General features: G+C 40.0%; 1 protein-coding gene across 2 annotated transcripts; it reads right to left on the bottom strand.

Moving 5' to 3' along the window:
- Positions 1 to 1,504: 1,504 nt before the first annotated feature.
- On the bottom strand, positions 1,505 to 4,666 carry LOC137137370 (caspase activity and apoptosis inhibitor 1). 2 transcript variants are annotated; one of them, XM_067523559.1, is made up of 6 exons: positions 4,458 to 4,666; positions 3,247 to 3,441; positions 2,479 to 2,563; positions 2,325 to 2,382; positions 2,163 to 2,230; positions 1,505 to 2,077 (listed from the first exon to the last, which is right to left on the bottom strand). In XM_067523559.1, the coding sequence occupies exons 1-6, from the start codon at positions 4,560 to 4,562 to the stop codon at positions 1,602 to 1,604; spliced, it is 987 nt and encodes a 328-aa protein (XP_067379660.1). In that variant the 5' UTR covers positions 4,563 to 4,666; the 3' UTR covers positions 1,505 to 1,601. The 2 variants fall into 2 exon arrangements, with proteins under 2 accessions (XP_067379660.1, XP_067379662.1); XM_067523561.1 differs by having other exon boundaries at positions 3,247 to 3,438; positions 4,458 to 4,665.
- Between the last annotated feature and the right edge of the window lie 9,932 nt (positions 4,667 to 14,598).

Raw genomic sequence — 14,598 nt, 5'->3', positions numbered from 1 at the left:
TCATCTTAAGAATAATTCAAACTCAAGTTTGTGAGACTGTTACACTGTCAAAAAGAGTTGAGGATAAACCACTCTCCACTAAATGTTTTTTATTCTCTAATGAGCATCGCACACCTGAGGCCGGGTCACAGCACTGAGGAAAGTGACAGATGTGGCTATTAAACACATGAACCGTCGAACACAAGAACTTTTTGTACAACCTTGTTTTTAACTTTGATAATAGCACCATTCACGGACGCATCCTACCTCAATATTTTAATGATTCACCAGGTTCATTTGAATTCAAAAAGTACTCCTTTAACAAAACCGTATCATCTCACCTCCATCAATCCATTTTTCAGCCTACTCATTTTGAGGTCTGCTTAAAAAGCTATTTATCTGCTCATTCTAAATCATAATTGGCATTCTAATAGCAATAAAATGACACAGATAAATACTCACCAATCACGGAACCATGAGCACTTTAGAATCGCTGTATCCTTTTTACTAAAGTGGACATTTTCCTCTTGGAATCGTCAATGAGTACAATGATACGTGCACATAAATGCATTGAGAATGGTGCATTTAACCCTCACTTTTCTCAGGAAATAACCCTTTTATATGCAAATGCTCAGGAGGCGACAGGCTTCTTATACATTTCATTGTCTCCTTTCGGGGTCTGGGGCACAAAGCTGTTTTGCCCTGCATCTGCATGTAATTGCCAACACACACACACACACTGTAGTTCAAACTAAATCAAAGCGGAATGTGAATAAATTATAGTAAAAACACTGATATAAGGAGAGTGGATGTTATGTTGTTAGTTCTAGCTTCTATACAGAAGTATACATTTTTTTTTCAAGTGGATAAAACTATGAAGTTCTTTAACTTAACACAGAAGAGGTCTTATCTTGTTTTAGCAATTTCTTAGCCAGGGGCCACCAGGCTTTTTTGGTCAATTTACTAAAATTCTAAAGTGTTGACTCGAACTGGAGTGAGGCTTTAGAAGAGGCAAATTTGAAAGAGACAGCAGTAATTTGTCTTACTATCCATGCTTCAGCTTGACAAGTCAAACAGGTGCTCAGTGAACAAAATACTGCCAGTGTGTCTAAATGACAACACAGCACTGCTGCCACCTGCTTTGGCTTGCATAAGCATCCTCTAACACTGAGTAAATGGGAATCTCTGCCATTTTATATTATTAAATACCATCATTACCAAGAAACCTTGACTTCCATGCTGCTTGTGACTATTTTTTACTGTAATGTGAGCAAATAAATCATCAGTTACACACTACCTTGCAAATTACAAACGTTATCAGGAATCTATGGGGCAGGGTAATAGTGCCATCTAGTGTCCAATGAGACAACTACATTCAACAGTCTTGTGTTTACGGAAACCCAGAAGACATTTACTCAGCAGAGCTGTTTCTTCCTTTTTAACTCACTGAACCTGAATTAAACAGTCATGTTCATCATTCCAATATGGAGTAATGAAAACATAACTTAAATTATAAAACAATGCGTCAGTTTTTTTTTTTTTTAATATCTATAATGTGAATCAATACTGTATCCACCCGTTCTTCAGAGTGAATAAAATATCCTAAATGAAAATACGGCATTTTATACATTTTTTGCTGTAGAGGACTTATTTCCACCACTTGCTTTCATCAGGGCTTTGATCGCCCTGGCCCTCATTTCCAATTCCAGGAGCTCTAGTTGTTGAATAGATGGCTGGCAAACCACAGGTGCACGGCTTGGAAGCAGTCCTTCCTGGACAGGCAGACTATCATCTGCAGGCTGCTGCAGTACACTCTGTTCTTTGGCCATCTCTTCTGTCGCAGTGGGAGAAAATGCTAAAATCTCATTAACACTTTTGTCTATGTCGCTTTGAAAGTCTTTTTTGGCTTCCACTGGTTGAGAACCCGCTGGAGGTTCTGGACGTGCTGGGTCAGCAACTTCCTCTGTGCCGTCCCCTACTTTTACTGCTCGAGCAACATCCTTAACAGTCTGTTCTTCTTTGGGTCCCTCTATGTCACTATCGTAAGTGTCTGCGTTTATACTTAGGACGTCGCTCTCTTCGCCTGACCCACCACCATCTGTAAAGAAAATGTACAGACATTTTACATCATTTTTCATAGCTTTTCTCTGCTTTGAAGTCTTTCTGCATTACATAGTCATTACCTTGCTTAGGGTACTCCGGTTTCGCCGTCTCTTTGAAGCAAGAGGTAGAGTCCACATTATTGTCCTGCCTTAATGGAGAAAAAGAAAACAATGACAATAATAACTCACACTACTTACACTCCTGAAAAGTGCCCTGAACGCATTCGTAAACCATTCACTCACTGGCTTTCCAAGGTCTCCAGTGAGTTTTCATCTCCATTTCCAGATGTCAGTTCTTCCCCTAAACACAATAAACATTTTTTGGTGACTAAAAATGCTTCATTTATAATAACTAATAGTTCAAAAATTACACAGCTTTGAAAAAGTGGTTTCTCACCTGCTAAGATTTGAAAAAGATTTTTTTCTGAGATCGGCTCCAATTGCTCCAAGCACAGCTTTTTGATTTCGATTAAACTACAGTCCTGTGAAGGATCGGGTGTTAAATAGTATGTTTGACATTGCTTTAGAAACGGTCAAAAGCAACGACTAGAAGGCTACAACTACATTCTCTACTTTAGTGACATGTTACGTTATATTTCAATTCTAATGTACTTTCTATTGTTTTATTTTTTCATTTTTCTAGACAGCTTTACAGCTGATTTGTAACTAAAGCAATAACAAACTCGCAAACAAATAAAACACTTTGAACAAACGTAACATAAGCAATGTCATGTACCTAACAGTTTTTAAAGTTCTGCGAAAATAAAATGTAGACAAAGATGCTTTGAATCATAAAATAATATATGTGCACCACATATACACAAAAGATGCAACCTTTTCAAGAAATGGTGACCATTGTACAAGTGCTGGTGGAAATCAACCAACAGTGCTAAAATATGACTATGGTCTGTTGTCTTTCAAGACATAACGTTGGAAGACAAAACATAGTACAAACAAACCTGTATAAAAAAGTGTGGCAAAAAGGTTTCATTTTTTATGTAAGTAAAGTATGGGGGGCAAACACTTACTACAATCAATAGACATTTTATTCAATGCATTAATTAACGCATGTTAAAAACATTTATTTGAGGAAAATGTGGAAATAAATATAACTTTTATTAGTCTGTTCATAGCGCCATGTTAAAACCCTCACAAATCAATTTACCTTGAGTTCATCAGGCAGCATCTTCCGTAGCTTCTTCTCCCCCAGCACATGAAAACATTGCTCCAGCATTTCCCGTTTGTCAGTGATGTAAGCAGTGATGGGTTGAAATGGAAGGCTGAGGTCCAGTCCCCCCTCTTCAATGTCACTGCCGATCCTGTCTAGTTCTGCGTCAGCAAGCTCATCCTTCAAGTCCTGCTTTAGAGAGTCAACGAGATACTATATAAGTGGTATGTAAACCGTTAGAAGGTAAGAGGTTGAGCTACCAATGAAGGCAGTAACAGGAGAAGTCATCCACATTACACAGACATTTGGAAAACAAAACGGACACAAAGGGACAGACAGACTGGTGCATATTAAAGCTTGTCCAAAGACTTGTTTAGAGGAGCAGTAAGAAAATTGATCTTGTAGAGCTTGGTCTTGGTCAACCAAACGGAAGGTGCTGAAATTCATGGGCTAGAGTCCTAAATGCAAATTGAGCTGGCTATCCACCGAAACTACCTGGTTTACAGTGACTCTAGACTCGGACATAGCTCCCTAATTAATAACCGCTTAGACCATTTGGCAAGCTGGTCCCCAAACTACATCTCAAAATGGACTAAACGTTAAACAAACCTTTACTTCGTTACAGATTTCAAGGATTAACCTTCACACAAATGGTATTTATGGAGCTTTGACGTAATAAGACTTAATAAGTCTTAATAAGAGTTTTATCGAGGTGTACCTCAACTGTTATTTAAACGTGTACACTTACTTATTATAGTCTTTGGGTTCACTACGTGTAGCAAAAACGTGAAGTATCAACACCACGTATAAACTTCCAACACACGTCAACCCGCTTCATCACCAAAAGACAGGGGGTTCGCTTGTTTTCGTTGTTTACGTCACAACCACAACGAAATGGAACTTGGTTGCGTTTTAACGTTACAATTTAGCAAACGAAACGGAACTCGGCCAATGAACAACGTCATGGAATCTTTTCAATACTTTTAATTAAAATAGACGATAGGACATTTACGTAAAACGTGGTGCTTCCCCACTAGCTCATTTAAGTTGCCCCGAATTTAGAAGATTCAAGCTTGGTTTCTGGAAAGACGTCTGATAAACTTTCCGAACCCCAGAAATCTAGAAGCTCTTAACCATAACAAACGCAGATACACCGTGAAGCTAACAGCTCTAAGCAGTGTTAGCATGACGGTGACTGAATCTCTCACCTCCTGGCTGAGCTCCGTGCTCCTCCGTTTACCGCTGTCATGTCGTTCTTCAGACTGCGAGTGTTTCCGTTTCTTCTCAGCACTGCCGGATTTCTTTTTAAGCATGTTAAGCGAAATGAAGTCTCTTTTCTTTACAATAGACTTGAGCTCACGATCGCAAGTTGAACGTCGCGCGAAAAGTGTGTCACAAGCAAGCGACGAGCGCTTTTGACGTAGTGAAAAAGCCAAACGTAACGTGTTTGTTAGCGCCGCCTACTGGACCGGAGGAGTCCTGCCTCATTTGTTAAGTTCATTGTCCTACTTAACGTTTTGTGTCCTTGTTCTTTTGTATAGCAGTGTTAATTAACTTTACTATGTAAAACAAAAACTGAATAGAAAAATGTGCATTAGGTTTTGATACTTGTCCAAACTAACTAAACACATGAGCTAATGTTTTGTAATTAAATTACAAAATACTGTTATATCCCCCTCTGACTACAAGATTTATCAAATGAGAATTACAGGATAGACTGGATGTATTTGTAATTTATAAGTGTAGCGTATGAGAAGAAGTTTTTTGTCTTTAGAGCCACAGACATGCAGGCAAGTGTGCCAGTCTGATGCTATATGATAATCTATGAATCTTATATCTGCACACTTTGACGGAACTGTTCTTTTCAGTATGACACTTTTATTGCCGTAACCGCACAGATAGAAATGCAAATGCATTAAAACTTTATCCCATCATCATTCTACACTTCAAGGCTCACTTGAATTCCTAGTTACAGTCCATCCCAAGTCACATTCACAGTATTGCCATATCGCAGTTTCCATCAGCCTCACCATGCCATCAAATACTGTGTGTCGGATTCATTACTGCAAAAATCTTCAACCCTCCAAACCTCTGCTCATTTACATGATTGAAGTGTCCCTTCTTTTTCAAATCAGGCGGTACGATCCTCATCACTAAAGGTATTTTTGTTTCATAAACAATGTACAAAGGATTTTGGTGTAGCTGGATGGTAACACATGGGTCATTTCTGTTTGCACACCTGAGAGAAGCTACACTAATAATGATGCAAAACTAAGAAAATGTATTCTGTTGCTTTGCATTGTGTATCGCTCATGAAAATATGGAAGTACTATACATAAACATTAAAATAAATACATATAGTCTTAAAATTAAGATAAATGTATCCTGTATATTCTAAGGAGAAAATAGTACAGACAATAAAACTTCAAATATAAATTAAAATAACTACAACAAGGATGCAACCATAAAAGCCCAGTCGCTAAAAGCTTGTCTGAAGAAGAGTGTCTTCAGTTGATTTTTAAAAGAAATATCAAATTCATACAGCTTAGCATAAGAACCCATTGCAAAGCAAAAGTTTTTTTTAACTTAATGGAGCAGTTCATATTAAAAAGACTTTCAGTGCAGGAAAAACTTTGCTTAAAATTTCTCCAACAAACAACTGCTCCCTTTTCACGCCCTCCTTATTGGCGCCCAGGTAGCCATGCATTTTCTTTAACTGGACCGACCGAGACACAGTTTTCAAGGTGGTGACGACACAACCAAAGCTGTAAATCACTCTAATTGGCTTCCCCGCCTCTGCCTGAAATAAGGTGGGAGCCAATGCAATGGCTGCCCGGGCACCATGGCGACAGCTGTCTCCACATAATGCAGGTTGTTATCCTGATGCCATCCGCCAAATTATGCAGTGGATATGGTGGGAGGTGTGCATCGATCACAATCACGTCACAGTGTGTTTTCTTTGCAACATCTGCTCCCTTGCGTCTGGATATCACCTCGTTAAAAGGACAAGGATGGAGCTGGCACTGTTGAAGGGGACGCTGCGTTCAGGAGCCATGAAAAGGATCAGAAACACATTCACAGTGTGTGTGTGTGTGTGTGTGTGTGTGTGTGTGTGTGTGTGTGTGTGTGTGTGTGTGTGCGTGTGTGTGTGCGTGTAGATCCTGAGACCTATAGGCAAACCAATTATCACAGCAATATTTTACAAAGCTTTCTGATGAAAGACAGTTCTGCTCACAATAGCACATTATTGTGCCTGTTAAATTAAAGATTGCTCATAAAAACTGTTTTATGTCTCTCACTTTGCCTTCAAGATAGCAAGAAATGCATGGAAAATGCTGAGGAACTGTTCAATTAGTGAAAGAAAGAGAAACTTATGTGGCTGTCTAACCTCAAAAGAAAGCAAAGAAGAAAAACAAAGAGCGTAGCTTGATAAGAAACTAAACAAAAAACAAGCTCATGAAATTAAACACAATATAAAATATATGTAATACAGTCTGACGCAGGGACAACAATAAAAGTTATGATACAATATGCTGCATTGTTTTAGGCCATCAGATTTAGCGTGATTTGACAGCGGAAAAGCAGCAAGTGCGTGAACTTTGTGTCTAAATGCGTCACGACTTTACTGCCAATAACACACTGTGGTTGTATTCAATTAGTCACCTCTGTAAATCTTTACACACAACACAATACCATCTTTTTTCAAAACTGAAGCCGTACATAGAGTAAAACCGTTCAGGCATTACTGCTTAAACAATGTGGCATTTTCAAACAAGCTTTACGAGCCAGCGACTGTTTTCAAAGGAGAAAAAAAAAGAAACGTGTTAATTTAGCTCCGAGTACATAAATCAACACCCACACCTATCAGATTCACTCATTCTCCTTCACACGTCTCATAGTTTTGAACACATTCCTTGATGCCATATAAGTTATACGTGCGAACTCTCCAATCAACACTTGTCCCTCACAAATCAACACTTATTGGCAGTGGGATCGCTTTAGTGTAGAATAACAATTTCTCTGCCAGCTGAGCTGTGCATCAACTCGAGTCACTCGTGACTTAGCGAAAAACTGAAATTTAAGTCTTTAGAGTTTGTCTTTCTCTAACTTTACCCCTGTGAAGTCCGAACAGCTTAGAGTATTTTATTTAACATGTGAACATGGGCCAGGCAGCAGACCATTCTACCAGCCGTCCAGACTGTCCCCAACTATGTTTTCAGCGAGCATCCTCAGCTGTCGTCATCGATAACAGTTTCAATTATCCTTAAACAGCTTTGTGCAGCAGGCAGACAGCTGTCACCAATTAAAGTGAAGTAAGGTATTACTTGTCAGTGGTTATACAACTATAACCACTGGATAACGTTTTGTCTTAATTAGCAGTCTTCTCCACGTTTTAGAGACCTTTCTTTTAACATGAAAGTATCTGCTGCTAACTTCTCTTTTTAAAATCACCTCATTCTAGATTGTAACCTTTGAAGAAGCTGCAGTAGAGCTCGTCTCCCTTGACACGGCCCATACTTGAAATTAAATATTCGCATTCACATTATTTGTGTGCTTGTGGCAACAACTGTTTTTGATAATTAAGGCGCTTGTGTGCATTAAAGAGATTAAATGGATGCAAACAAGACCACTGTCAACACAAACAGAATAAGACATCTCATTAAAACAACTTAGAGGACAACATAATAGTACTGAATAATGGCAGTGAAGAATTAATTTTCTCCATTTGGTTCAAGATCACAGTACTACAGCTTCCCTCATTCAGCAGGATGTTAACTTAAATATCAATTGTTCTTACTTAAGGAGGAGCTTTTCTTCACAGCGCTGCTCTGCAGCTTGTTAGAGGACTGCAAAACAAGACAGTGTGTACACCGCGGTTGCCTTGAGTAATAAACGCCAGAGACGTCTTTTAAACATCTATTCACTGCCTCGTGCTGATGTTGAGTGAAGGTGATTTGAATCTGGTGGGAATTAAAACTTTTGCAGTGTTGCCTTTTGCCTTACAAGAGTGAGTTTCCTACCACACAGTAGAAGAGGCCTCTTTTGAATATTCACGACCCTCTGAGGATTGAATTAGCCATGTTAAAACAGGAGCAAGTAGGAAGGAGGAACACCTCAGGATCCCACTGGGTGGAGCTAGAAAACATAGGGAAGAGGGCCGTCTGGTCTACCTTGTGGAACTTTGAATAGGCAGATGATGGATAGTGGAGAGAAAGTGTTCCAAGACGTTTTAAAGTTATATTTGCACTTACAGTAAATGTAGAGTGTAGCCATGAATCACCTTGTCCACTTATCTTGTTCAGGATCATAGTGGTGCTGGAGACCAGCTGTCTCTGGCCGATCACCATGGTGCACTTTGTACAGGTCGCCAGTCTATCTCAGTCCCATAACAGAGACACACACACAGACAGACAACCATTCACACCTTGGGATAATTTAGAATCATCAATTAACCTAACATGCATGTCTTTGGACCGCGGGAGAAAACCCACACAAGCATGGAGGGAACATGCCTGACGTGACGGCATTATGAGAGCTCTTAAAAAAATGTAAAGAAACAACACAAAACAATTCTTAACTTTTTGTATGATTTTTAGCAGTAGTCATTAAAATGTACTTGCAATTAGTCCATGAACTTGAACGTAAATGGATTTAACTTATCTCAACTTTAAGGAACACTTTCAATGACAGACTTATAGAACACATTAACTTGCCCACATAAGTTAGCGGGGCAGGAATATGCAGTACATGACGTTCCATCAAATCTGGATTTACTCTCAAAACATTTGGTTTGCCAAAAACTATAACACTGCACCTCCACCGAGGCTGGTTTTTATTAAGTTTTTTTCCTCAAGAGAGCTGGAGCACATTTATGCTTCATCCCTCTATTCCAAGTGGATATTGTCTGGAGAATACCCGTCTTAAATCTTTGCTGTGCCATAGGAAAACAAAAAAACAAGACTTTATTCACAGCCGGCGTGCAATTCACATAAACCAGTCAAGTGATGTCAGTCATTCTCATATTCCAGCTGTCACTGCTGTAGTTTTTCCTACTGGGATAAGCCTCTCAGAACCCAAGCCTTGAAATTGTTTAGTAAATAACAAGATTAAAAAAAGTGCATTTCTTTATAGGACAGGCTTAAAGATGGGGAGGTGGATGTTGGATGAAAATCACACTGACATGTCTCATCTGCACATATTCATCTGGGACTAGCTTATGAATAAGCAACATGTGGGAGAGAGAGGGAAGGAGACAGTGGGAACTCGCCCCATCTGCACTGCAGCCAGGAAGAGCAATGAACTTGGAAGGTTCTTTGGAGTGCAACCAGCGGCTCACTCGTGAAGCTCCCAGGAGCTGCGCTCCATGTGCATTTGAGTTAGAGTGAGTGAACAAGCAGGCAGAGATAGCCTGTCGGCCTAGCAGGGCGAGATGAGGACCAGCCACAGGATGGGATTTGCTCTTCCTTTCGCCTTTGATTCAGTAATTGAGGGCTAAGAATGGGAGGGAAACTGACAGGCTCCTGGCCCTCAAGGGCTAACCCCTAGCCTCTCAGAATCCACATGCATGGGTTCATTCCCAGAACCCTCAGCCTTGGTTGGGCCCATACATTTCTCATTTAACAGAGACCAGGAACAGAGAGAGATGAGTTCATTGTTATCTCCTTGCTCGGGGATTGTCTGAGGCTATACTTTCCACCTGGCTGTGTTCTTCAGCCAAAGTCAAAGTACAACTTCCCAAGAACAAACGTTATCCGTAAAGACAGAAAGGTTACGTGAACTTTAAAATAGATCCTATAAATGGGACCTGTTATACTTGTTTATCATGTAAACTTATACCTGGTCTGTCACTTTCAATATCGCTGTTTGACACCAGCAGGTGCAACAAAAATAGATGTTTGAATTACCAGTGTGAACAGAAGGCAAAGGCCACTCCGTGAGGATGCAAGGGATGGTCTTTGAGTTAAATGCTAATATCAAAATGTTTAACAGCTACAATATATGCATGTTCACATTCTTAGTTGATTTTACTAATTAGCATTACACACAGTACAAAGTACAGCTTGAGGCTGATGAGGCTGGTCACGTCGGTCATGAAGAACAGCATTAGACATTTTTTCAAATGTCACTAGGCTTCCCTAAAATTCAAGTTTATGAACATCAACGTATAATAGCATAGCACAAAAAGTTTGGCTACAAAATAATTGATGGGTTGATATTGTGCTGTATGGACCCATGGGCCAGTTCAGTTATAAGACACAGGCCATAAGAAACACAGACTGTCCGAAAGAGGCACGGATGACACAAAATGCCCCAAAACACACTGGACATATGACAAAACACACGTAAAATGTTAAAAAAAAGGGACAAAATGCATCCAAATTAGACATAGACCAAGTCAAAATAACAGACAAAACAACAGTAACGAACACAAAACCTTCAGAGAGACGTGTCAAATTTGTACAAAACTCAAAATGACCAAAAAGAAAAGATGGGGGGCCCTTTCCCTGGCTGTACCCTGTCGGTAGCCGGTTGTCCATAAATATGTATCATCAAAGGCGAGCTATGCTGTAATTTAGCACTTTCTGCAACATACCATAACACATTTTATACATCACTTTCAATAAACATTTATAACAATTTCAAAAGAAGAAAATCAGTGAGATAACTCAATGGTACAAGTGCTCTCCCTGTCGCCCATTCTCACAGTCTTGATCGCTGCTCTTTAACATATCACGGAAAGCGGGTCGGATCATGTTTTTCTAATATTATGTTCACAATTTAAACTCCCAGAGTGGAAAGAGATGCTTTAATGGCTGAAAGTATAAACCCAGAACTACCTTTTGCTTTATAATGGGCTCCATTTGCTTAAAAATAACACGTAAACTCAAAGCAATGCCATGATTCACCTCATAAAACCTGTAATATGCTCTAATGTGCAGGTATGTCGGCACACAAGATGAATCCAAAGGTAGCTTTGAAGGAACAAGCCCTGCAGCAGCTTCTAAGTATGATTGACAGCAGCCAAGCCTGACATATTAGTGTCATTTCCAACTGACAGAAGAATATTTGCAGTCACATAAGCTGTGGATTTATCCGTGCCTAATTTCTCTCTCACACTATCTCCTAAAGACTCTCTCAGAGCAAACCTGAATCAGGTCAGATAAAAATATATAGAAAGCAACTCAAGGACAATATTTTTAACCGTTTGTTAACAAACGCAACCCGCAAAACAGGATTTGTTTTAGAAGTCGAGACTGTGAGAGGTTTGTCTGCCTTCAGAGACTCTCCAGCATTTCCATAGATGGCACTGTTTCATAGCAGAAGACATGGAGCGGCTCTTTGCTGCCCAGAAACAATGATGCAGCAGCAGACCTCAGCTCAACAGGAGTATGATGTCATGCTGTGATAAGCATGGACCCAAAGATCCTATGAAACATGATGTGTCGTTTAAATTATTCTGAAACAACATTAAAAACATATTCTGCAGCACATAATTCAATGGTTCTGCTTCGTTCCACTCAAACATTTACATATGTTGATGTTTTTAATAATGCATGTGCAGTAAACTTTCTGAATCCTGCGTCAGAACCACCTACTGTAGGTGTGAGGAAATAATTACTTTTCTCTCATAAGTCTCTGCAGAGGGGGAAAAAGTGGGTGTGACAACTCAGGAGTCTGGGTGGTGTCTGGACAAAATGCCTTTGTGAGTCTGCAGTGTTTATTAAATGCTCCTCAGTGTTGACTGCTAACTTGAGCGTATCAGTCTCGATTTCATTTTGATTGCACAGAATGGCTGTAGAACATTTTTAATCATGGTGTAACTGATATATTTTAAGCCTTACTGTCTCGGGAAAAAATTAATTGGGCGTGAACTGGGAGCATAAGGAGCCTCAAGGCCGACTGCTTCACTTTTAGACCTTTACATTGTTCGACCAAGTGATATATTTTGCAATCGCAACATTATTCAGTTTAGATCACAGATGCAAGCATGATAACAAGCTCCACAGTGACATTAGCAAGTCACTGTCTCCGTGCAGCCTCCACAACCTATCAGCAAGTTGTATTCTTGTTATTCTGAGTCTTGGTGAAGGGGTGTATTTGGGCTGGAACAATGTTTGGGCAGGTGGGACACGCCAGCTTATCCTCCACGTGAATGTCAGGACCTGAGCTTTTCCACTAGAGACATGTCGAAACCGCTCAGATCCTCACACTTGCCCTTTCAACACATCAAGTCTCGGCCCTTCACAGGTGGCTTTGCAACCAGATAATCAGTAATTCGCTTAACATTAATTTTTTAATGCCGTGTCCGATTGGGGAAATCACTGAAGTCATTACATTTTAAACTTTATTACCATAATATTAAAAACAATACTGAGTTTTGCTACACTCTGATCAAAAAAAAAAAAAAAAAAAGTGATAAAAATTACAAAACTTACTTTTCCTGACGTAATTTATACATACAGGGCAAAATTAATAAATTGTCCTTTAGGGAATTAATGAACAAACAAAGGTTTGGAGGTGTGTCTGACTTTGTGGATCAAATAAGGGATTTACCACTGTGTATGATGAGTTGTCCCCACCTTCACCAATGTGGCGACTTTAAGCAAAGCATTTCGTTCACCTTTTTCTTTTGGAGTTGCCAACTGTGAGAAGCTGTGTTTGATCTGAGAAGTTCCAGCCTGTGAATGTGAGAGAAGTTGAACCAGGGCAACGGGGCTAAAGGAGTCCGCACGCTGAGCAGACCTAACAGGATACGTGGAGGTCGCGCACACACATTACATGGCCGCATCGAACCTCGACTCACATGCAGCGTGAGGGAGTGTCGCACTGTCAATCAGCCGCCCTTCAGCTCTTTGATTGGAGGAACAAAAAGACCTCCAGCGAGCTGGCTGACGACTGATTATGCATGACGATAACATTTCAAAAGCGTCGCACCTCCTGAATATGACAAAGCAAAGTGTTGAGCGCGAGCTGCTGCAATTCCCAAACTACTTTCAACTTCAACCAAGTGCTGCAAAACTACAAAATGCAATACATCATTGATGCTTCATCTATTGATGTCCTCCTGTCACTGGTCCACTGTGTACCCTCATCATCCATCACTAGTTCCTTCTTGTCTCTTTTCTTTCTCCTTACACCTGTACTCCTTACAAATGAGCTCCCAGGATGCAGCCTGTCTATCCCACCACTATCAGCCGTTCCACACTATTCTTCACAGTTGAGCTAAAGTGTTGGCTCAGATAAAACAGCTCTATGTCTGAGCGCAGGAGTAAGATCGATAACCAGGATGGATATAAATGCAGATCAGGATTTGGCTTCACTGTGAAAATGAAAGGCATCACAAATGAAGGCAAACAAAGGGCAGTTAGCTCCAGCTGAACCTGAAAGAACTCCTCTTTGTTTTCGCGCATTTTCCAATCAGAATTGCAGATTAGACACTTTTACATCTTTGAGAGAGAAAAAAACAAGCATTTGAACAAATATTCACATGAATTTCCCACTTTGGCAGACCCAGCAGGTCTACAGGTCTGAAGTTAGAGCTGTTTAAAAACCAGATAATATTTGACTGGATGTGACCTTGTGTGTTTCTGTGCCAACATGCAGACAATCCTACTTTAAAGTATCTGTGGTGACCAATTTGGAAGCAGCACCAGACTGACACTGAGGTGTAAAATGCAGATGTCTGAGGTGTGAAAATCGTTCCTGGCAGGGTGCCCCCCCCCATGGTGTTTGGTGTTACGCACACTTTTCTTCACACTCACAAATAGTGCCAATTCCCAAAATTGTATTCATATTAGAAAGAGCGCATGATTTAAGGTGGAAATAACTGCCAATAAACAAGAGTGTGTAGCGGGTAATGCCGCTCACTCGTCTGAATCTGACCTGATTTTACTGTTTCCATATAAGAATTTCTCAGTCTGTCCACTTGTAAACACATTAAGTTTTTCTCAAAGGAAACAAGCACAACCTTGGACATTCATGTTTCTGATTAAGCTTTTTAGTTCTATATCAGACTAATTACAGGCTTCAGTAGCTGAGGTAGACATTTATATCATATCATCATATCATCCCCAGTGTCACAAGAGGGGTTCAACAACAAGAGGGCTTCAACACATACACACAACACAATACAACATTTAAAGGAATGATTTTTACAGCTGGTCTAAATACAATACAATACGTCCCTGACAGTAGGTCAGAGCTCTCGCCCAGATTTCAACTGCACTGCAAGAAATAGTGGACAAAATGCACAGCCCTGATTTTGTGCAAAAAAACATGCCAGAATTCACATTAAACTTTAATAGTAAGAGGATTTCATCTCCACTGCTTCAGTGTTATCCATGCATA

Source organism: Channa argus, chromosome 12, assembly GCF_033026475.1.
Source record: "Channa argus isolate prfri chromosome 12, Channa argus male v1.0, whole genome shotgun sequence".
NCBI lineage: Eukaryota > Metazoa > Chordata > Actinopteri > Anabantiformes > Channidae > Channa > Channa argus.
The sequence above is the reverse complement of the archived record's forward strand: the minus strand, read 5'-3'. Positions and strand labels throughout refer to the sequence as shown.

Excerpts from the sequence above, each read along its gene's own strand:
- LOC137137370 (XM_067523559.1), bottom strand. The coding sequence starts at position 4,562 with ATGCTTAAAAAGAAATCCGGCAGTGCTGAGAAGAAACGGAAACACTCG. Across the intron at positions 2,564-3,246 it reads TGCTGCCTGATGAACTCAAG|GACTGTAGTTTAATCGAAAT; the intron begins GTAAATTGATTT and ends GATCCTTCACAG. Across the intron at positions 2,231-2,324 it reads CTGGAGACCTTGGAAAGCCA|GCAGGACAATAATGTGGACT; the intron begins GTGAGTGAATGG and ends TTCTCCATTAAG.